At 37.4% G+C, this 24313-nt stretch overlaps 1 protein-coding gene across 3 annotated transcripts in view; it reads left to right on the forward strand.

Moving 5' to 3' along the window:
• The window catches only part of NRXN3 (neurexin 3), a 2132730-nt gene that overhangs the window by 1901976 nt on the left and 206441 nt on the right, over positions 1-24313 (forward strand). For all 3 annotated transcript variants that reach the window (XR_011169070.1, XM_069092330.1, XM_069092331.1), the window contains exon 17: positions 13869-14040. Coding sequence is in view for 2 of the 3 variants with exons in the window: in XM_069092330.1 (XP_068948431.1) it covers positions 13869-14040 (172 nt within the window). In the remaining variant the exon portion in view is untranslated. The remainder of the gene's footprint in view (positions 1-13868; positions 14041-24313) is intronic.

Genomic DNA, 24313 nt, shown 5'->3' on the forward strand with positions numbered 1-24313 from the left:
ATGACAGGTTGAAATCTTTATACATGAAAATTACCTGGAAATATAATCTGAGCAATTAATGGTTAGGTTTACATGGGTTTACATAAAACTAGAATTATAGGTTTAGAGATGACTTTGATGGTCATCTAATCCAAAATCCTCATTTTAAATATGAAGAAGCTGAGGACCAGAGAGGTTAACTCACTTTCACAAAGTCACAGGTCATTAAGTCAAAGAGGCAGAATTTGAACCTGTCATTTCAATTCTAATCTAGTGTTCTTTTCACTATTCCATACACCATCTTAGACCAATCTTCTGGTGAGATGGTCTTGCATTTTAATTCCTTTCTGCAGCTGTTAATTCTTGTTCAGAACCATCCTTCTGTTCCAGCTCAGAACCTTGGCTGCCTTAGGTTTTTCCTAGTGCAACAAGCATTGGATTATACAAAGTACTAGGTTTTTTAGAGGCAAAGACAAAAAAGCAACACATTGTCCCTGCCCTCTAGGTGGTTACTATTTCTTTGTGGGAAACAAGACCAAAGCAGAATATAAAGTTTTTACATAGTTATTTCATTAGGTCTGGAGAGATCAGGAAAGTCTTAGAGGAGGAAGTGGAATCTGAATTGTGCTTTCTTTAAAGGAAGAAACGGAAGGATTCAAGGAGACAGAACTGAGGAGGGAGTGTATTCCAGCCACAAAGGACAGCCTAGACTAAGGAGTTGGGGGGCGGGGAGGAGAGATATGGAATGATATGTATAGGAACTCTATCTCTATTTGCCTCTATCTCTATCTCTCTTCCCTATTTAAAAAACAAACAAAAAAGGATGTGTGTATATGTGTGCATTTTTATTCAGAATTAATTTATTCACTCAACAAGCACTAATCTTTATTTTTTTTAAATTAACATTTATTTTATTATTTTTACCTTTTCCTACTCTCCCATTATGAAGGGAGAAAAATACTTGTAACAAAGAGACATAGTAAAAAAAAAATCCTACATTAGTCACATCAAGAACTATATATCTCATTCAGCAATTTGAGTCCATCACCAGGCTGTCAGGGGGTGGGTAGCATTCTTTAGCATCAGTTCTCTTGAATCATGGTCTACATACTCTTTTTAAATGTTTGTTTTTGTTTTTTTTTTTGTACAAGGTGCTATGTTTGGAATTGAAGATAATAATAACAATTGTTGTTATATTGATATATTATGTCATTATTTTATATAAGCTTTATTGGCTTATGTTAGATTATTATATAAACTAGTATTTATATAACACTTTAAGGTTTACTCATTTAACCCTCACAACCACCCTGGAAAGTAAGTGCCATCATTATCCCCATTTTACAGAAGAGAACAGTGAGGCAGATACCATTAACATGACTTACCCATGGTCATACAGCTAAATGTCTGAGACTGCATTTGAATTCAGATATTCCTTATTCCAGGTCAAGTGATCTATCTACTTGTGTCACCTAACTGCCTCATAGGGACTAGGAAGTAATCTGACTCTCAAAGTACTTATAATCTAGTGGGAATAAGTGGGAAATGCATGTGCACTTAACTGTGATGATAGGAAACATGAGATTTAGTACACAGAAGAGTAAGTTAAATGTGTAGGAAAGGCCCTGGCATGGTGCAATGAAAGATTTGAAGGGCTTGAGGGAATGAGGGTGAGTTAAGGCATGGGCAAGGAAGAAGGAAAATCCTTATGAAGATTTCCTGGCAGCTGAGCTAGACCTTATAGGAAAAGAGGAAATTTAGCAGAGAGAGAAAAGGACCAGGGCTGGAGGTGCACAGTCCCAGGATGAGGTTCTGCATGAGCAAAGGCTCAAAGATGGGAAAGGGCAGTATGAAAGGGCAGAGAGAAGAGCCATCCAGTTTGGCTGAAACATAGAGTTAGGAACAGATAAGGGCAAGAAAATAGGTTTAAACTATATTATGGAGGGCCTGGAATGCCAGAATCAAGGATTTTACATTCAGGGTCTATGTATTTTTAAAACTGGGGTAATTGAACCATAATGAGAGTGATTAGCTTGCCCAGAGTGCATAGCAAAGAAGATGTTCAATTTATATTCAGAATTCTCAGCTCAGAGTTAGAACCCAGTAACATTGTGGATTAAAATAACAACAGTAAGCACCTCATGTTTAAAGAATTCTTTACACACACACACACACACACACACACACACACACACACACACTTTCAGTAACCCCTTGAAGGTAGGAATGCATGTATTATTATTCCTGTTTTACATATAAGAAAACTGAGGTTCAGAGCAACATCCTGAATTGAAATTCTTCACAGACATTTCAAACTCATCATTGCAAAACAGAACTCATTATCTTTCTCACCCAAAATGATTATCTTCTTGTGAACTTCTCTGTTACTGTCAAGGGGACATAAAGGTGAGAGTAGATAGTGTGTTGGATCTGGAGTCAGGAAGACTCATCTTCCTGAGTTCAAATCCAGCCTCAGACATGTACTAGTTGTGTGACCCTGGGCAAGTCACTTAACCTTATTGGTTTCCATTTCCTCATCTGTAAAATGAGCTGGAGAAGGAAACCACTTCAACATCTTTGCCAAGAAAACCTCATGAGGTCACAGAGAGTAAAAAATAACTGAAGGACAGCATTACCGTAAAGGGTGCTACTATGGTCACGATCACACAGGTTTTATAGTCTCCACAATAGCTAATACTTGTTCAAATTTTGTCATTTTAACTTTTACATGCCTCATACATGTCCCCTTCTTTCTAGTAACACAGCAACCACCGTAGTTCATTCCCTCATCACCTCTTGCAAAGGCTATTATAACAGCTTTCTCACTGGATGCATTTCCTTAGGTTGTTTCCCATTCTAATGCATTCCCCTCTTTGCTACCAGTGTCCTTCCTCAAACAGAGGCCTGCCCAAATCACAGAAGTTCTATATTACCTCAAGTATCACATATGAAGTCCTCCTTTTGTCATTTAAAACAATTTCTAACATGGCCTCTTCCTCCCTCACCTGTTTTTGTACATTTTATTACTGTCTCTGTACTTTATGATGCAGTTAAACAGGCAGACTTACTATGCCTTTCCATTTCCAGATTCCATGCCTTTTCATTGGCTGTCCTCATCCCTGTAATTCTCTCCCTCTTCACTTCTGCCTCTTGATTTCCCTTCCTCCAAGACTCAGCTTAAATCTTACTTTCTGCAGAATGACTCTCCTACGCCATCCTACCCTCCTGTATTATTTCCCGTACGCTCTGCATGTATCTTACACAAACTTAGCTATTGTTCCTTCCATGTGACGAGAGAGATTATTGTTTTAACCTTTCTTTTTGTCCTTAGCTTTTTTTCATACTGTCTTAGTTTCCCAAAGTGGGTGATGCTGCCCCTGGGGACTCCGGAATGATCCAGGGTGTTGGTAGTGGCCGTAGGTGCAGTCAGGAGGTGTTGAATAACAATCAAGGGGTGATGGAAGCATAAGGAAAGAAGAGAAGAGAAGCAAATTTTGGAAAATTGGTCATATGTGTTTTATCTGTTGTGTAACAGAATTAAAGGCATAATAATTGCATTATTTTCCAAATAGGTCTTAATATGCAAGTGTTGGCAGGTGAGTCTGTCGCACATTGTTGGGAAGTCCAGCATGCATGGGCAAGAATATGTGTATGTGGGGCGGCCAGGTAGCACAGCAAGTAAGAGCACCGGCTCCAGTGTTGAGAAGACCTGGAGATCGAATCCCGGGCTCAGACACTTAGCACCCACCCAGAAACACCTGGCCGTGTAACCTTGAGCAAGTTACTGAACCCCAATTGCTTAGGGGTGGCCAGGTAGCTCAGCGAGTAAGAGCACTGGCTCCAGTGTCGGGATGACCTGGATCAAATCCGGGCTCAGATACTCAGCACCACACCCAGAAATAACTGGCCGTGTAACCTTGAGCAAGTTACTTAACCCCTATTGCTTTAAAAAAAAAAGAATATGTGTATGTAATGATTTGTTTACAATACGATAGTATATAATTACATGATGCAGTACTGTGTTATCAAAATTTCAGTGTAGGAAAAAACTCACAAATTTACAATAAATTATTGAATTTAAGATGTCTTTTTAAATATTTTATATTTTTTAAATGACACAAGTTAAAAAAAAACATTAAAGTGTTAAAGAAAGCAGATTTCCATGGGAGGGCTGAGTAATTTTTTTTTTAAGGGGACAGCAAGTCAAATAAGTTTTGGAACCTCTGGACTCTAGAATGTATTTCTTAATAAATACTTGTCCTTGAGCCAATCAGATCTGAACCTGTGATTTCATCTGTGTGAGAAATTCCCTTTGTGAAAATTCCCTCCACCAAGGCAGATCAGCAACTATAAATTAGAATTTAGAGTGTAGAGCACTGAAAGTTTAAGTTACTTGCCCTTGGTCACACAACTAGTAAGTGTCTAAGGCAAGATTTGAACTCAGATCTTCCTGAATTTAAATACACTATTCTATGTAGCTGCTTCAATCCTTCCTGCTTTGCAAAGGGGTCACTAGTAGTTGGTACATTTCAAAGCATGATGGGTACTAGAATTTTTGATTTGGGAATTTCTTTCTATATTTGCTTTACTTCCTAATCTGGTTCAAGGCTTTGGTTATGGCCAAGTCTAATAGGCTCCCTTTTGAATGATCTCTCTTCCACGATATAAGTCTCTAACATGAAAGGACCAAATCCATTGTGTGGGAAGTTGAGGTGTTAAAGGATTGCATGATATCATATTTGTAATGTGTTAGTGCAAATCGCCCTTGTATGTGATAGGATGCATGATTCCATTTCTGTCAGCTGCTGTTCTCTAAAGCAGTCTAATAGGGTATTACATTTTCCCTTGGGGCCCTTTGGAATTGGATGAAGATTTTTTTCAGAAGGATCTTTTCCTCCCCTGAGGATTTCACTTGTTCCTGCTTATTCTTATTCCCTCAGCCTGTCCCCTGCTTGGTGTGAGCAGCACCTCCTGGGTCACATCCACAGGAATCAGTTGTAATATCAAGAATAGAAAATCAGGACATTAGGCATGGGACTAATCCTGTGAAGTCCATGGATCCATAAATATTCATTATTGATGAAGCCTTACTGGAGGTTTAAAAACAACTGTTTCTCCACTCTCCTAACTTCCTTTACTAAATACACTTGACAATTCTTTTGTCATGTTTTCTGATTTACTGCTTGGGTTTCTTTTCAATATAATGGAAGATCACAGATTCAATCGATTTCCTCCATCATGACTTTAGTGGTGATGGGTGGTGGAGTTGCAATTTATGGCCAGATCCTTCCCTAGCTTTACTTCACTTGTCTTGGAGAGGCTTATACTAGAAAATAAAGGTTGGAGAGATTATAACTATAAAGTTGTGAGCATGGATGGGCTTTGCAAAGTCGTTTTCAGGAATCGTTTTGTCTGGCTGGTAAGATGTCCATATTTCCCTGGTCCAGCAGATCTTCCATCTTCCACCTCAGCTCTTCTTATTTCTCACCATGTTACTAGATTAGGATAATTCTAAACATCTTTAAAGCAAATTTATCTGGAGTTTAAAACAATGATTCCTCTTAGAAAAAAATAAATTTGATGCTGCTGCTAATGAAAAGGATAATCATTATGATAGTAATAACACCATCAACAACTGACATTTGTATGGTACTTTTTACTTTGCAAAGTACTTTCTATCTTACTTCCCTCTGGGTCCTCTCAGATCCAGGGACACTTGCCTCCTTGCTTTTCCTCAAACAAGACATTTCATCTTTCAATTCCAGGTATTTTCACTGGCTGTCCCCTATTCTAGGAACTCTTTCTCTCCTAATCTCTACCTCATTCCTTTCTTCAAGTCCTAGCCAAAATCCCTCCTTCAGTAAGAAGACATTCTCAATCGTCTGTAAAACTAGCACCTCCTCTCCATTATCAGTCATTTATTATGTCTACAATTTTTTGTGTACAATTTGCATATTGTCTCCCCTTTTAGACTGAGCTCTTTGAGAGATAGCAGAGAGTAATTTTTTTCCCCTTTCTCTGAATCCTCAATGTTTATCACAGTGTTTGTCACATCATAAACGATGATTGATTTGACCCTAAACACATTATCTAATTTCGAATTTCCCAAAGGCCCTGTGAGGTAGGTAGGTCTGTTATTATTGTCCCCATTTTGAACATGAGTGTGATATATAAAAAGTTCAAGAGATACAGTTTCTGAGTAATTAATCATTTGAGTAATCATGCTAGCAATAACGAATACAAGGGGACAGTGGCACTCTCAAATACCAAAGATCCCCTCATGGAACCCACTCAATTCTCATATGCCCTTTAAGACTAGGTGTTTCTGAGGGTGGCAGTCAACTCTAATTGGTTAACAAGTAATGAATATTAAATAATGAATATTATATTGAGAGGTGGGCTTTTTCTAATGAGGGTGGGGGGTGACTCTCATTACTCCGTCTTGTTCAAAGAGACTTATCTATTATCCAGACTACACTACCTAGGACAATCTAGACAAAAGGGGATCCATCTCTGCTCAGACCTGGCTGAGTAGAACACAAAGGGCCAGAATTCACCTTAGATTAAATTCTCTGTAAGGTTCTCTAAATGTGTGGGGTCTCCCACCCTGGATGGAAAGGCATGTACTGAGGGTATTTGGGTAATCTCATCCATCAACAGGAAGCTTCAGAGACTGAACAACCTGCAGGCTTCTGAAAAAATCCTCATCCTAATTCAATAATTGATTATTAATATGAGAACAATAATCATTTCTCACATGAGGAAACAGAGGTTAAGTGAATTACCCAATATAACACATTAGGTGAGTCATGACGATTCTTTTAGACATTTCACTGAATTTCTTTTCCACCTTTGACTCATGGACAGGCAGAGTGTCTTTTCATAGTTGCCAAGGAGAACAAGGAAAGATTCAAAGTGAGACAGACGTACCATAAGTTTTCTCCTGTGCCTCATTATGAGCTGAAGCAGTGAAGTTTTGCCACCCATTACAATGTCAGTGCGGTCATCTGAAAAATAACAGAGAAGCTGCAGAAATAAAATCTTATTCCTGACAGTACAGAAACCACATCTGAGTCCTAGCACAGCCACATTTACCAACGAGGGAGGCAAAATGAGACATCTGGGTTAGGGTCTCTATTGACTTTGGCATATACTAGCAGGATTGCAATGATCTCTTCATAAGAATGATTGCAATTCCAAATGTGCTGTGTCTAAGATAAGGCCCAAGCATTTATTTATTTATTTTTCTGGCAGAGATTAAATCTCCCCCTTTCCTGCATCTATTATGGATCTCTCAAAAAAAAAATCTGCCTGATGATAGAGCTAGCTGATCATTCCAACTCATGGAACCAAGACATATTTTCTTTTGCTTTTGACAGAGAAACTGCCAAGTATTGCTGAGTGTTGGCTTAAAGATCTCATCTTTTCCTGTGAAATTGGTCTCTGATCATGATTAATTAGTGACCAAAATGAGCTGAATCTGCAAAAGTACTATCTATGGAAGAGAGACTACATGGATATTTCCCATTTTAATACTACCATCCATGTGGTCAGTTGGTGAGACAAGCTCTTGGGTTTCTTCACTCTTTATGATAATAAGACAGTTGTCCAGCTCCTCATAGTATCATGTTTCTAGAATTATTTGGTGAACGTGGCCTCACAAGGTTATTGTGAAGATTAAAATACTTGACATGCTTTATATGTCATTCACTATGTAAATGCTAGCCGTTATTATTACTAAGTGCTTAATAAATGCTTTCTTTATTCGTTCATTTACTCTTTGTCCTGAGATTACTTACTCTGTTTCTAAGTTTCATGAAATATAAAATAGAGAACCAGGGTTTTTTCTCTAGCCTGCTCAAATGGGTACTGAATGACCTTAAAGAGTTAATTTTGGGTAGCTGCCTTATGGCTCCTGGAATCAGAATGTTTTTTTATGGGTTATATGCCTGGATGTTGCAGATGGTTAATGAACTCATATTCCAGGTGAGAGAAATCTTTCTAGTTCTCTCAACAGTATACCTGGATAGAGAAATTTTCCCAACGGCAGACATAGTTACTGTCTTTATTCCTTTAGCGAACTAAAGTGACTAAATATTAATCCTCCAACACCCAAACCAATGCTTCTCCCCGGTAGCCACTTGATTGATGCTTCCTCTTGCTGCTGCTGTTGTTTTCCTATTTTACTAGTGTTTTGTCTTTTCACCTTGTTTGTTCTGTTTCAGTATAGGATCTACCATGCTAGTACCTAAGTAGGCAATTAGAAATGTAGGTTCTTCTGCCATTTTCCACCATGGGAGGCAGTATAGTGCAGTAGAGAGAATATTGAAATTAGAGTCATGGGACCTGGGGTTTAAATCTCGGCAGGCTACTTACCATGACTTATATGGTCTTGGGGAAATTGGTCTCAGTTTCCTCATCTGTAAAATAAGAGAGTTTGATTAGATGACTTCTGAGGTTCCGTCTAGTTTTAAATCCATGATCTTCTGATCTTAATTAGAGAGTTAGGAGTAAATATGTGTTCTTTTAAAAATTTTCCATCATAATTGGCAGAGTGGCACAGTAGATAACATGGCAGATTTTGTAGTCAGTTGGATGTGAATTCAAATGTCATCTCTGATATCTATTAGATGTGTGATGTTGGTGGGCAATTTACTTAAACTCTTAGAACCTTAGTTTCCTTATCTGTAAAATGAGGATAGTGATGTCTGCAATGTTTACCTCAGAGGATTGTAAAATTCAAATGATATAATAATAATTAATCAATAAGCATTAATTACACCCCTATTATGTGCCAGTGTCTAGGTAGGAAGGTACTATTCTACCTTCACTACAGTCTTTCTCAGGGTCCTTCTCACCATACTCTTTCAGAGACACAGAAACATAATACCAATCCGGCACAACATAGACACTTAATAGTTTCACTGATTGTCAGGTACTATGCTAGTTTGGATACTGAGATAAAAACAAATCTCTGCCCTCAAGGAGCTTACCTTCTATTAAGAGAGACAAGATGTACATAGATAAATATATATGAAATAAATGTAAGGTGAATTTCTTGGGGGAAGCCACAAGAACCTGGGAGTATCAGAAAAGACTTCAGGCAGAAGTTGGCACTTGTATTAGTAAAATCTTCAGGATTTTTAGTTACTCAAGGCAAATGTTAGGACATTCCTTAATATTACTAAATTCATGATGGGTACTGACCTCCTAGTTAGCAGTCATATTCCTTTCACCCACAGTATTCAGTATATGAAATATATTGAATCCTCTTTCTCTCTCTCTCCATATATATATATATACATAAATAATATATAATATGTGTATACATATATATATATATAGAGAGAGAATTCAATATATTATATTCCTATATACCTTTAGCCAATTATTATAACAAAACTGATTCTACCTTCACTACAGTCTTTCTCAGGGTCCTTCTCACCATACTCTTTCAGAGACACAGAAACATAATGCCAATTTATTGACTTCTAATTCCCAAGACTGAACAACAAAATTAAAAAAAAAATTCTGAAGAATTCTGTGATCTAGGAGAAACTCCTGTATTCTAGTTTACAAAGACCTTTCCAGGAATGACAAAAAGAGTAAGGTTATGGTTGAGTCTCACAGAGTAAAATGACAATGAGAATTAAAACTCATAGCTCCTGAATTTCCAGGAGTTGAAAAGATTGAAAGAGCATTTAATGTGGAATCAGAAAACCTGGTTACGAATCCTGCCTCTGCCCTTTCTTAGCAATGTGGCCTTGGGCAAATCACTTAACTTCTTCAGTCCTCAGTTTCCTCATCTGTAAAACAAAGAGGTTAGACCAAATGATGTCTGAGGTCTCTTCCAGCTCCCCATCTCTGATCCTAGTCTGTCATTCAGTAACTTGTCTGGGCTGCTAAGAAAATTGAGAAAGGGTTCAATTTTGTGAATTCATTCCAAGAGCAGATGATGGTGCTAGTTAGAGAAGGCCAATTATATCCCTATACTTCACATCTTATTATCCCAATGCTTACATGCAATCTGTCTCCACGTAGTTGCTAATTATCAGAGAAGGGGAGCAATAAGTGGTTTGGCAGTGGTTATTGTTTGTTCCACAGTCACTCTCTGGCAAGTAGATGATATGCTCATCACCAATAGTCATGGAATTAATATTCTGGGATCCACACGCTGGTTTTTTTTTCTTCTGCAATTAAAACAAATTCTTCGAGGAATTACTTGATGGTTCATTCACAGGTGCGGAGATGTTGATGGAGAGGGGAGTCTAGAATGACTTAGTTATTATGAAAACTCTTCCTATATAACCTCTGCATAAGCATATTGTAGTTATGTCTACTCTGAGTCTCACTAGTCTATTTGCTATAGGTATACAGACTGTATGAAGATAAGGTGCAAAAACTCAACTCCTCATCTCGCCAATCTCTCATAATTTTTCCTCTCTCTGGCTGTTTGTTCTATAATGTGGAAATTGGCCCAGAGTAACTTCCTTGATAGATTTCATAAATTAGGGATTTAACTGGGTTTCTAGTAAAGTAGTCATCAGTTGGGCATATACTCTTTTTAGGTAACAAGAATAGAAAAGAACTGGGGCACCTAGGTGGCAAGTGAGTAGAGTGCCGGCCTTGGAGTCAGAATGGCCTGAGTTCAAATGTGGCCTCAGACACTTCACACACACACACACACACACACACACACACACACACACACACACACTAGCTGTGTGACCTTGGGCAAGTTACTTAACCCCAACTGACCTCCAAAAAGCAAAAAAAAAAATGGAAAAGAACTTATAAGCAGACAAAAATCTAAGAAGTGCTATCTAGAATATTTATGGCAAGCAGCATGTTGAGTCTACCTGTTGGAATTCCTGGACTCTTAAAGCACTTCAAGTCCACACTTACCCAAGTATATCCTTGAAATGACATAGAAATAATTATCAGTGTGGTTGATTATTTAATACCTATTATATGCATACCATAATGTATCTTAGTATTACAGAGTCTGGTTTATTAAGACTAAATTTTAACATTAAGAAAATACTACAGATTGGATGAGTGGATTCAGTATCTTCACAACAGATGCTGTTATTCCTGCCCCCTTCCCAAATGAGTTTACTATAAGGTGTAATGATAACAGTGAGGACGGTATTTATATAAAGAAGAGTTCTGGTTCTATTTATAATGAATAGGTGACATTTATATTTCTAGAAATGGGTTCCTGCAGCATTGAATAAGCCATTACAGACAACGATGACAAAACTATATTCTAAGCATTTCCACTATGCCAAAGTACAACTCTTCACCTTCAATTACTGGGACTATTCGTAGGTTTCTAAGTACAAACTTACCTAGCCCGCTCTATCTAGCCAGTCTCAGACTAGATCATGTTTCATATCCCATCCCATCTACGAAAGCCATCTTGCCATATGTACAGCCACTGCAATCCAGATCCTTGGTCACTGAGAAAGTTAACCCACTCAGCTTTGAAACTTTGAGTGTCTATCTAGCATATGTGGTTACCTATACTATCCTTCTCTTTTTTTTTTTTCTGGGAACTGTATTCAAATCAATACTACTATTGCTTCTGAAAAGGGCATGTCATTTAAATGATAGGTGAATCAACTCACCATCCGTGTGATTCCCCAAGACCAAACTCCTTTTAAGTGCTTGCCTTTTCTCCAAATAGCATCTCTCCCTATTAGAAGGTGAGGTCCTGGAGAAAAGAGTTGTCTCACTCTTTCTGTTTTTATCCCTTGAACTTAGCAAAGTGCTTGACATATGACAAACATTTCCATGCATTTTTTAATCCATTCATTCATTTGCCTCAGTTGTTGTCAATGATCCCATCCCATTTTCAAAAGGGGTGACAAAAATGTTCTTATAATGGTGACCAGATAATGACTTTGTGGAATACTCATAATGAGAGTTTGTGTTCTATTCAAGTTAACACAAATATTTCTGTCTGCTCTTCTCCAAAATAACCAGTTTAAAAAAAAAAAACAACAACTGTGGATGCACTATCAAGTATACTCCATATATATTCAACCTGTAATGGAATTCTTATCTCTGTAAGAACATGCGGATGTGATGTCATTAACTCAGTCCATGCGGTGGAGAAAAAAAAAAGTTAACCTACCCTAATTATTTGTGGACATGTAGAAAAATGGTTGGTTTAATTTTTCACTTTTCAAATGATAGTCTTGGCATCACAGCAAGATTACATAAAAGAATGTCAGCTACAAGATTGGAAGTCTGAGAGGGTCTTCCAGGTTCCACAAGACTAAGGAATAGTTGCTTAATGTTCCTGAGAATTCTTAAACCAGTCTGTCACCCTGCTGGCTAGTGCATTCAATGCCTTACTGAACTGGTCAAGAGGTCTTCTAATAACCATGTATATTTCATAGGAAATATAATAATGAGTCAGAGATTGACATGGTTCTCTTCTGCAACAAGGAATTTTGAGTGACCCTAAATATAAAATAGCACCCCCTGATTATTCTATGAGATGCTGTCTTTAAAGGATGCTTACTTCTTTACTCTTCTTTCTAGAAGATGGCCTAGGTTCTTGTCATTTCTTGCTTAAACTATTGAATTAGCTTCTTAAACAGTCTCATTGTTTTAAGTTTCTCCCCATTCCAGTCCAGCCTCCATACAGGTACCAAAGTGACCATATTTTCTATTCTTCTGCCCAATAAATCCTAGTGACTGTTGCCTCGAGTTTTAAATGTAAAACACCTGTTTGCAATTGAGAGCGCTTTACACCTTGGTTCTAATCTCCCTTTCCAGTTTTCACCTCCTGACATAAAACATTCCATCTCCCATCTATGTACCTTTGCACTGGCACTAGTGTATCTGGAAAGCTCTCCCTTCTTACTGCCACCTCTTAGAATTCCTATTTTCCTTCAAAGCTTGGCTCATCTGCCACCTTCTGCATGTGAGACCTTTCTTCATCCCCCTTGCTGCTGGTGTCTTATCCCTGGAGCTGCTTGAATTAATTTTCTGTATGTTCTGTGTATGTACATGTAGGTATTTATGATATATTTTCCGATAGAATGTAGCTTTCTGGTGGGTAGAAACTATTTTATTTTTGACTTTGTGTAGCCACAGAACCTAGAACAAGTTCAGTCAAATCAACAAGTCAAACTGTTGCCTTGACTTGTCTTTGTATTCTTAGCACCTATTACACAGTTCCTAGCATTTAGTAGGTACTTAAATGCTTGTTAATTTTTCAAATGATACTAGTGGTTTTAATTCTTAAGATGACAAACACTGTAGGAATGCATATCTATATTATACACATACATATATGCATATATATTATTCTATGTTATCAGTTATGATCAATATTTGTGGGAAAACTCCAAGAGAAATATTACATGAGCAATTATGGATTAAGAATTATTTATGAAAGCTAGTTTATACCTTTAGGGTCTCACCCTTGGGATCTTCAGCATTGCTGTTTGCACAAGCTGTCCTTATGCTTGTAATAGTCTCTTTCCTTACCTATACTTCTCAGGCATCTGCTTTCCTGAATGGGGCTTCTTGAAGCTAAGCTTTGAAAACCTTATCTCAAGTGCCACCTCCTTTAAGAGGCTTTTCTTGATTCCCCTGGTTGTTTGTGCCCCTCTCAACTCACTGCGTAATTATCTTGTATGTATCCTGTTTTTAATACTCACTTATATGCCACCATGGTATGACCCCTAATAGAATATAAGTTCTGTGGATGTAGGGATGGTCTCAATTTTATATTTACATTCTCAATACCTACTAAAGTGCCTGGCACACAGTAGGTATCTAATACATGCTTACTGACTGAGAAAATTGGAACTTTGTCAATAAACTTTGCTATAGATTCTAATGGTACCCTTTTCTATTTTGTCTTTCAGGAACAGGGTAAAATAGGAGTGGTCTTCAACATTGGCACAGTGGATATCTCCATCAAAGAAGACAGTACCCCAGTAAATGATGGCAAATACCATGTTGTTCGTTTCACCAGGAATGGCGGCAATGCCACGCTTCAGGTTGACAACTGGCCAGTGAATGAACATTATCCCTCAGGTACACATTTTATATTAATTCCTCCCCCCCTTCAAATTCCCATTCATTCCTTCTTTAATAGGAATTTTCTCAGGGCTGCCACCAAATCATTAAAATATAAGTATAAACTCATCTTTGTGGATTTTATATGAGTGAAGAAAAACATAGTGTTGGTCTTAGAGCACCACAGAAAGCTTCTGGAGGCTTATTAACCAGGTATTGCTTAAACAACACATTGATCACCTACCTAATTCTGGCTGGCTCATACTTAATCTAGGGAGGAAATGTGGTATAGTGGAAAGGCTGCTGGATTTGCAGTCCAAGGTTATTGTTATTCAGTCATGTCCAAATCTTCATGTTCCCATGGACCATGACATGACAGGCCCTTCTGTCCTCTACTGTCTCTTGCAGTCTGTCCAAGTTTGGGTTCATTGATAGGGATTCAGATCCTGACTCTGCCAGTTAATATCTGTGTGACTTTAGATGTCATTCAAGTTCTATGGATCTGCTTCCTCATCTGTAAATACTGAATGTGTGAGAATGGTTGGCTATATGAAACAAGTAGACTAGATGACCATTGCAGTCCCTTCCAGTTTTAAATCAAGGAACCTGTATCATAATTAGCTTGTTTTAAATGGTAGTCCAGAAAAATATATAACTGAACAAAAGACATTCAACATTCTTGACCTTAATCTGAATCTAGTAGAGAGATCCAGGTGATGTTGATATCAGCTCTGGTATTTATGTTGCCATTTAGCGAGTTTAAATAAAAGGTAGAATTATGATAGTGATGACAATGGTCTTTCTAACTGCAAGTGTTACAAACTTTAATTGGTATATGAATGAATCTGTGGTCTAACATCTCACATTTGTGTGGGTGTCAATGAAAAGAAAGTTAAGACCAAACTGCAGCCATAATGTTAACCTGTTTAAATATTATCTCCCTCTTTCCCCCAATTTACTTTTCTGTCTTAAAGTTAAGGCCTAGTAGGCATTTTTAGGATAAAGGGTATTATAATTGTTATTATTGAGTATGCATGTTTAAGTCTTTGCTTTAATTTTGACTTGAAAGAACTTACAGGACAGTTTCCAGAGCCATATTACCAAGGGCATTATGAGAGAAAGTTCACTACTTTAAATGGGGGCTGCTCAAACATCACTTTCCTTTTCTCCCTTTTTCTATCCCAGTTTTCACAGTGTTGTTATATTTTCCTCTGTGATCACATGAAATAGAATTGACTCATCTTAAAGATGACCTGGTCAGGGGATTTTCGTGCCACAAATTCAGAGGTCAACTCATGTTGTCGATTTGCTTGTCACATATTTCTCTAACGTGAAATTTCTTACTAAACATGAGTGCTGCCACCATTACCTAGACCAGAGGTGGGGAACCTGTGGCCTTGAGGCCACATATGGCCTTCTAGTTCCTTGGGTATAGCCTTTTGACTGATTCCAAGTTTTACAGAACAAATCCTTTGCCTTAGATCCTAAGTTTTGTCACACTCTACCTCCCAATGAGGTGAGCACAGATGATTACTGGTAAACCCCTGAGAATTTTACCAAACACTTAAATGCCACTAATAAACAGTTTACCTTTTAATTATGCTACTCGAGAGAAATACCCAAGGCACACTACACCTAACCATGTCTCAGGACTCTTTCTTAACCCATTATTTAAAATATCAGATTGCCACATCTAAGTCAACCTTGTTTCAATTTATAGCCTCTTGATAGCTTCAGTATATGCAGTCTTTCCTCTGTAACACAAGGTTTAAACAAAAACAAAAGAAAACAAAACAAATCCGCATTCTAGGTTCACAAAGATGTTTGAAAATTAATTCTATTTCTTTGGTCTCACTATCTCACTTTTCATACAGTAACCAAATGACCCTGTGGCTGTTAATTCTACCTTCTTTTAGCACTTTTGGGTTGTCACAGATGGTCCTTGATGAAGGCATTCCTATAGAGAATGAGGCTTTGAAAATAGCCAGAGGCTTTATAGGATGTTTCCCTGGCATCCAAATGCAAGATACTAATAGAAATGCTTTTCTTTTCAAAATGCATGTTATTTAAACCCTAGAGGGGGAGAAAACCAAAATGGATAGAGATCTTAGAAGCTGTTCATTTGCTCATAGAGAAAAAAAAAATCAATCCTTCTCTGTGAATATCATCATTGGCCCTGCTAGTGCTGCTGGAGGGTCTGTCTATGTTTCTATTAGGAATTTCAAGGCTTTCTAAATTGGTATTAACCACATGCCCTACGCTCACACAGAAAATACAAAGCTAAACTGCCAGCAATAGAACTTGCATATCTTTGGTCATTGTGAAGCTATAGATGTGTAAGCAACCTGCTGACCCTTCAGTGTTTGTCTGTCTCAGAAATTCTTTGTGTGCTCTGTTTGAAATGATGTGCAGCTTTGCAACTTGTGTAACTGAACCTTTCTTTAGCAGTATTTCTTTCCTGAAAAGGGAAAAAACTGGTATCTTTAATCATTGTTTTGTAGACTCCATTAAAAACAAAATAATGATAAAATATTTATGCAGTGCTTTAAGGTTTAAAAAGTCCTTTACAGGCAGTCTCTAATTTTCTCTCCATCCTAGGAGAGGGGTATTATCCCCATTTTACTATTAAAGAAACTGAGGCAAAGAAAGACTTAATGTTTTGCCCAGGGTCACATAGCTGGTAAGTGTCAGAGCTGGATTTGAACTCAGGTCTTCCTAGCTTCACATCCAGCTATATCTAACATGGAAAGCTCTATATAAAGGAATTGATAAATTTTTCAAACTTTCACAATCATTATTTCATTCAATTCTCCCTCTGCCCCTAACTACCCTATAAAGTAGTGAGAGCCATTGCTATAATCCTCATATACACATATACATGTATACACACACATATGTATACATATGCATGCATATATGCATGCACACATATGTGTGTATGTATAAACCCAATTTCAAGAAGCCCTGGATGAAATGATCCCTAAGTCCCATTGTGACTCTAAATTGATTTTATAATCTGTATGTCAGTGGTTAGGTTACTAAAAAATGTAGAAGTAAAAGTCCATTCTAGGCAGCAATGTGCTTGTGCAGAGTCATTCTTAAAACATTGATAATGGGCTTACAATAAGGTCCCGATTAGTGAGAATAATGAATACTATGAAGTGGTCACATTACTCGAATTTACTTTGTATATTTTTACTATGCTAGAGCTAATTGCCCTATTTTGCATAATTAGAATAAAATATATGACACCACAGAATTCATTATTTGCACTCCTCTGTCTCGGTATAATATTACACTGAAATAGCATTAGATATTTGAATGAACCATTCTCATTTACCCTTAGCTACCTAAATTAGAAAACCTTATGATTCTCCAAGTTAGGACTTGACTTCTGTATTAACCTCTGGAGTTTGCTTGCACTAAGACTAAAAGTGATTCACTTTCTTATACTTTCAACATTCTCTCACCTGCAAAATGGGAAGAATTTAGCTTACAAAATTTTATTCTTTCCAACCTACCTCCTTGGAGTATTGGAAAAATTCCTTGGAGTAAAGTGTTATACTATATTTTAAGCACAATTTGGCAATAGCAGCTACATAAAACGAGTGACTTCCTTTTAAAGATGTCATCAAAAATATCTTCCTGAGCCCAAGCCTCATTGAACCAATCAGCCCATTATGCCCAGATGGTTGCTGAAACACTGATTTCTCTCACACCTTTCCTACTCCATCCATGTATTTATTCTGTTTTGGAGATAATAATAATCACTGAAACATTTAATGAAGAAATACCATCATTTGTCTAATATTAATGCTCAGAAGGCAAAGAAACACAGAGCAGCTCCTGTTCAAAGGACATGGTATCAGAGAGCTTATGCTTCACTGAGGTTCCACCACTCAGAAATGTGCAGTCTTCTCAAGGGCATTGATAGAGCTTTATAGAGCTTACTGGAACACCCAACCAGGAAGTGTTCAGAGACCAGTTGGACACAGGGCATATAGGATTGATTCTTTTTGAATCCCAGCTGTTAGTCAAGAAGAACACAAAATGAGAATAGAACTAATGTAAAAGGAATTGGCTAACAATTTGTTCAGGAATAGAGAATACTTTTTTAAAAAGCATCCTTTTTTGGGGGTCATATTTTGTTACATTTTGAAATTGTACATAGAATGATCAGGGACTCGGAAAGTGAGATAAAAGAACAAACAGCCCAGAATGACCTTTCAAGCACTGACAAATGTTCCATATGATGCCTCCATTCTTGACTTGAAAGCTTGTGGAGGCAGTGGTAAGGGAAAGAAGGTGGGAAGGTGAAAAGTAAGTTTAAGGAGAAAAAGGAATTCATTTCAGCCTGAAACTAGAGTCCTTATTGGAAACTGAGATAGATTAGATTGTTCGGAATCATTTATTAAATATCCCTATGGCTGACTAGATCATGGAAATTTAAGAGTGGTGTTGAGACAAAACCACAGAACTAGTATCTCAAAAACATGATTTCACATCCCAGTTCCACCATTTAGCTATGTGAGATTTCTTATAAAATTTCCTGCCTTTGGGCTTCCTATGCCTCCCTAGTAAAATAAGAGATTTTTATGATGAATTCTAAAAATTTTTTCCCAACCTTCTGTGATTTTGATTTATTAGATTGTAAGCACCTTGAGGGCAGGGACTGTTTTTTGTCTTCTTTAAAAAATATACCCAGCACTTAGCACTGGCACAAAGAAGGTGCTTAATAAATGTTTATTGATCAATTGATAAATATGCATGTTTTTATTCATGGAAGAGTAAAGCCCTGCTCATATTGGGACTAGGTATCCTAAGATACATTCTAACAGATCTATGATCTTCTCCAAGGGGTATTCTGTTTGTTTATGCAGACCACCACCCATCTTTATCTGCCTATGCTATGCTACTCTTATCCATGCTCTAACATAAATTTGCAACAAGGGTTCCATCCAACATCCTTAAGACCTTCTTCCTCACATCACAAAGACACCAATGGAGCACAAGATTTATCTTGGGAAATCAAGTGCTGCTGTCTCACATTCAGGTTGGCAAGGTATATCAAACTAAGGGGACACCCTGATTCTGAAAGGAGAAGTTGAACTCAGCCCCCCAAATCCTTTCTAGCTCTAAACCTTATAGTCCTATGACATTTCAAGAGATAACCCCTAACAAGGTTGATAAACAGAACTACCATTCTTTGATAACCTATGTATTATTTCAATTTGGTCCTGGCTCTGGGAAATAGGAATATGATCATCTATATAAAAAGTGATCTTTTATAGTAGTATTCCACACTAAATATGGTTTACTGTTCAGAAGACTAAGTGACTTCAGGATGGTTTTCTGCGCATACGTTATAACAGACTAATGTGCTCTCTTTTCTTTTCTCTTCAAAAATACCAATGGCAAACTACATTCAAATGCTGAGTGACTATTGAGCTGAATTAATTGTGGGTTACAAGAAGGCAATAGTGAGCCCATTAAATTGAAGATGGTCTTCCCATGGTGTCAGCTCCCAGGGAGCATTTTTTTTTTCCTGTGGATAACCATTTCCCTGTTTCCAAGAGCCATTCCCAAAGTAAAGCAAAATATATTTTTTTTCTGTTTGGCCAAAAGAAACCTTATGGGCTATAAACCATAGTCCCTGACAGAAGCTAGTTCAGGTAATGAAAGCCTCTGACATGTTTTATTTTAAACTCCAATAGCTTTTTTCATATTCTGGACCCTTTACATTGGTTTGAAAGAGACTTTAAATGTAGATCTACATGTACAGGCTGAGGTCATTGAGATTTCTAAGGGTTAAAAACAAATCTGGGAGCTTCACATGAAACTGAAATTCCTGAGGCCCTGGTCTTTCATTAATTCCTAGCCGGGAGGTTGTCTTTGCCTGTCTTTCTACCTTTGCTTGTGAAGATTTGAGTCTTTGCCAGATTTGGAGTATGCATTAAAATAAACTACATCTACCTGCTCATTCATCCATGCAAGACAAAATCTACCTTCAGTTTCAGCTGGGAAGGGAAAGGAAATGGTGAAGAAAACCAAAGGAAACAGAGGTATAAAGATGATTGGAAGGGAGTGTAATTTAAATCATATTTGTATATATCAAATTTCAAAAACTTGTAAAGGCAAACTCAATTAGAAACAGATCCCTACAGGCTTCATATTGACTTAGGAAAAAGAAATTAATATATCTATATTTTATTTATTTTGTTAAACATTTCCCACTTTCATTTTAATCTGGTTCAGGCAGCATTCAGGATTTTTATAGGTAGCTTGGCCTGAGGGCCTAAATTGACAGGTAGGGTATAGAGCATTTGTCTTCATATTTTTTTGCAGTTCTTTTGACTCAGTGGCTCCAATTCCTTCATCAAAATTCAGTGGGCTTCTATTGAAAGAAGCTGATGTTTTTCTTATAGCTCAACATGATTTGATATAGGGAGGGAAGAACAACATGACATAATGAAAAAGGGACAGGATCAGGAATAAGATTATTAGATTAGAATTAGATTCTGTCACTAACTAGCTGTATGATTTTCTTCATCTCTAAGAATGATCTTCATTATGATCTTATGATCTTCATCTATTAAATCAACCCACTTGAACCAGATGTTCGCTAGAGTTCCTTTTGATTCTAGACTTCTATTCATGCAGTATCTTCATTTTGACTTGATGAAATCTATAAGTTACCTTTATCCTTAAATGCAGAATTAAGTGTGAGAGGGAGCTACAAGGGAGCACTTTGTACCTGATTTCAATTAGGAAAACATGATTTATTATTATGTACAGATTTAATATAGACAAGAGCAAGGAAGTTGAGAGATGAATGCAGGTCCTTTTATGCAAATTATCTTGATGTAAAATGCCTCTCCTGCCCATCTTCATGCCCTGCCTCTTTGTGTGTGCATGTGTGTGTGTGTTGGTCCACACACACTTGCAAATATGTGTGTATATACATGCATGTATATATATACATATACATGTGCATATGCATGCATATACAAACACACACACAAATGCTTAACAAATTTGATCCAAAGGAACCAGGCTAATCTGCCAGCTGACGGAATTGAGCTCATTCTTTCCTACAGAATTATCATTTGGCATCAATATAAAAATAATACCATCTCTTTGAAGTAGTATGGTGCTTTGTGTTTTGCAGAATGCATTGATAAGCATTTTCTCATTTATCCCTCATAACATTTTACTCCTTGGGTTACCTTGGGCCAGGGAATTCATCCCTAAGTGTCTAGTTTATCTCTTTAACAACAATATTCTTCTGATGGTTTTATGTGGCAGCAAACTATAAAATACTAAAACCACAGAAGAATTGGAATGTGTGTGTGTGTATATGGGGTGGGGGGGATCACAAAAATGGTCCATGGATCAATGTGTGGTACATGTGAGTAGATTGCAAAACATTGCAAAAAAAAAAAAGGAAGTCTGCAGGAGAAATTATCTAAAGGACCATCAAAAAAATATATGATAGAAAATAAAAGATGAGCTGGTCATATACTGACAGTAACAGATTACCAGTGAATTGCTTAAATGCTTCATTGGTAACCTGACAATGACAGAGGAAGACCTTTAGAATGTTGGGTGGACCCGCTGTGGTGAACTTAAGGTGAAGCATAGATAAGAGGTATGAAGCAGGTATGGATGAATTGCAATCTGTATCGTTAGAAGGAAAGCCTACATCAATAAGTTTATAGTTCATTGGAGTATTGGAAGGAAAGGGGGCAGAGTAGGCATTATTGTTTGTACTACAAATAATAACATGGAAGTTCAGAGAATTGAAGTCACTGGTCACTGAGCTAATAATCAGCAGAGCCAGATCTTTAGCCTATGCTCATTGTCTCCAAAACCACAATGGTTTTCAAGGGACATTGCGAGAAATTGCTCACTGTTACGGTCCTCCATAGATTTAATGGAAATTTAGAATGGCCACAGCTGAGGAGCTGAATTTCTATTACTAGAAATGGATGATTATCATGAGAATCCCCCTCCCCAAACCTCTGTCCCCCATATACCAAAACAAGAAAGAGGAAGTTTTGGAATTTCACTTGATAGGGTTTTGTTGTTTTATTTTTTTTTTTTTTAGAGTAATATTTCTTCCTGGAGACTGCAGAATGTGACACCTTTTATCACACTCAACATTGCCAGATGTATCCAGGTTATTCACTGGGATGCACTAGTATTGGATCTTTGAGCCCTGCAAAAAGTTGTGTCTCATGCTTGTTTCTAATGCCACTATAGTTCAGGGCACCTATGCCATCTCCATCTTCTCTGCCAGTAGATGAACCTCATTGCAATACCAGACCACTTCTCTGCACTGACATCCTATATCTTTTTTGATCCTGTCATCCCTTTCCATATCATCTGTAAGCAGATATGCCAAATGGGTTGACTTTTATTAAATGAAGGTCTGGGTTTTTGCCTAGCAATCATGGGGTAGGAGGGTGAATGGGGAGAGCGTGGGGACAAAGGTGCAGGGAAGGAGGGAAGAATGAAGAGGGGTTTAATTTTGGTTATATCGGCCAAACTTCTTTTCTACTCTGTGATTTTCCAGCCACAAGATAAATAGCCTTGTATCTTACAAGCTAAATACAATTACCACTATCAAACCCAGAGCCTTTCTCTCCCTGTAAATGTCTCTTGGAAGCTGATAAGCTTTTCAAGGGGAACTGTAGGCTTCTGCCTAATCCTGAGATTAAACGCAGCCACCCAGAAGACAGCCAGAGATAATTTTTTTTCTCTCCCCCTAGGAGAGAAGAGGTGGGGGTAGGAATATAGGGAGAACACCCAGATCCTCTCTTGAGATATTAAGCGGACATACACACGACTCAAGGTTATTTGTAAAGGAATTACATGAAACACAATTGAGCTTGTTATAATGATGAGGAATTACATCAGATAAAGTGATGGTTGTTATAGTTACTAAAGATGAGACTTATCAGGGATACCTCTGGGACTGGGTAGGGCTTATGGGCAGGAGGGTGATTGAGGGAATTAATTTTTTTTTCTGATTTGCTTCTCTGGTACTATATTCAGTGCTCATTTTAGTTTTCTGACCCCAGTATATCCTTCTAAAAATTGAATAACTCAAGATACTGAATTTTATGCATGTATCTTCAATCATGTAAGACTGGATCTATGTGGCAAATAATCTGGACTGCAAGTTCTATTCCTAAGGGGAATGGGTTTGTCATGGAATTATTTAGTCTTTTATGCATTCCCTTAGATCCAATTACATTCAATGTGAAAAAAAAAAACCCAACTATTAGCTAGGATTTATGCACAGTCAATGGCCCTTTCCCCCCTATATGTAAAACCTGTTCAGGGATCAAACTGATAGCCTTAGCTTCTTCAAAACCTGGTTTACATAAACTAAGCCAATTTGAACGTGCATGTAAATAGACTTGCCTACATGATATACCTGTTAGATGATTACATTGAGGACTGAACAAAGGAACTCCCAAGTAATTGCATTTAAAAAGCTTATTCTATTGCTGATTGGAAGATGTTTAATTAAATTCACAAACCTTTAAGAAATTCAAAGTCTTGTCCTATCTATTGAGGACAATGCTTGTCTTATTATCATGGAAAACTTATATAACCTCACTTACTGAGTTTCCCTGTAGAATGGGTACATTGATAGCATAAAAATCATTAGGATAAGGCATTTAGGAGAAAAAATATTGATTTTTTTTCTGACTTTAAGTGAAATCATTACCTAGCCTCCATCTAATAATGTCTACAAGAAAAACATTCCATATCTTCAAATCTTCCTCAGTTTAATACCCGCAAAGGAAAGATATTAGGAATTTCGGTCTATCTTTGTAAAGTCTCTACGACACAAATAAGCTTTTTCAAGAAAGATACTACATTGAGAGAGAGAGATGTGTGTGTGTGGGGGAGGGGGAGAGATATCCCACACACATATTACATGCAATTTACAATTCTGTAAAGCACTGAGGGCAATGAGAGGCACTATATGCTATAACTCACTCAATCAATACTAATCATATTTTGGCTCATCACAAAGAGATAAAGATAACCCACTCCTCTCCTCTGAAATTCCTGTCAATATTACCAGTACACAAAATTGCAGAAAATGTCGGGTGGAGTGGAAAGAGAGAAAAATGAGTTAAAGTCAAGGAGTTATTCTTAACTCTGAATTTCATAGAAATTGTTATATTTAATTAGACCCCCAATGAAATTTACCTAGGGTTTTTCCTCATGATATTTGGTTTTTCAAATGATAAGTCTTTACATGGTTCTCCAG

This window comes from Petaurus breviceps, unplaced genomic scaffold (genome assembly GCF_028583685.1).
Source record: "Petaurus breviceps papuanus isolate PSGF00001 unplaced genomic scaffold, PetGlider_PUasm1.0 189, whole genome shotgun sequence".
Lineage (NCBI taxonomy): Eukaryota > Metazoa > Chordata > Mammalia > Diprotodontia > Petauridae > Petaurus > Petaurus breviceps.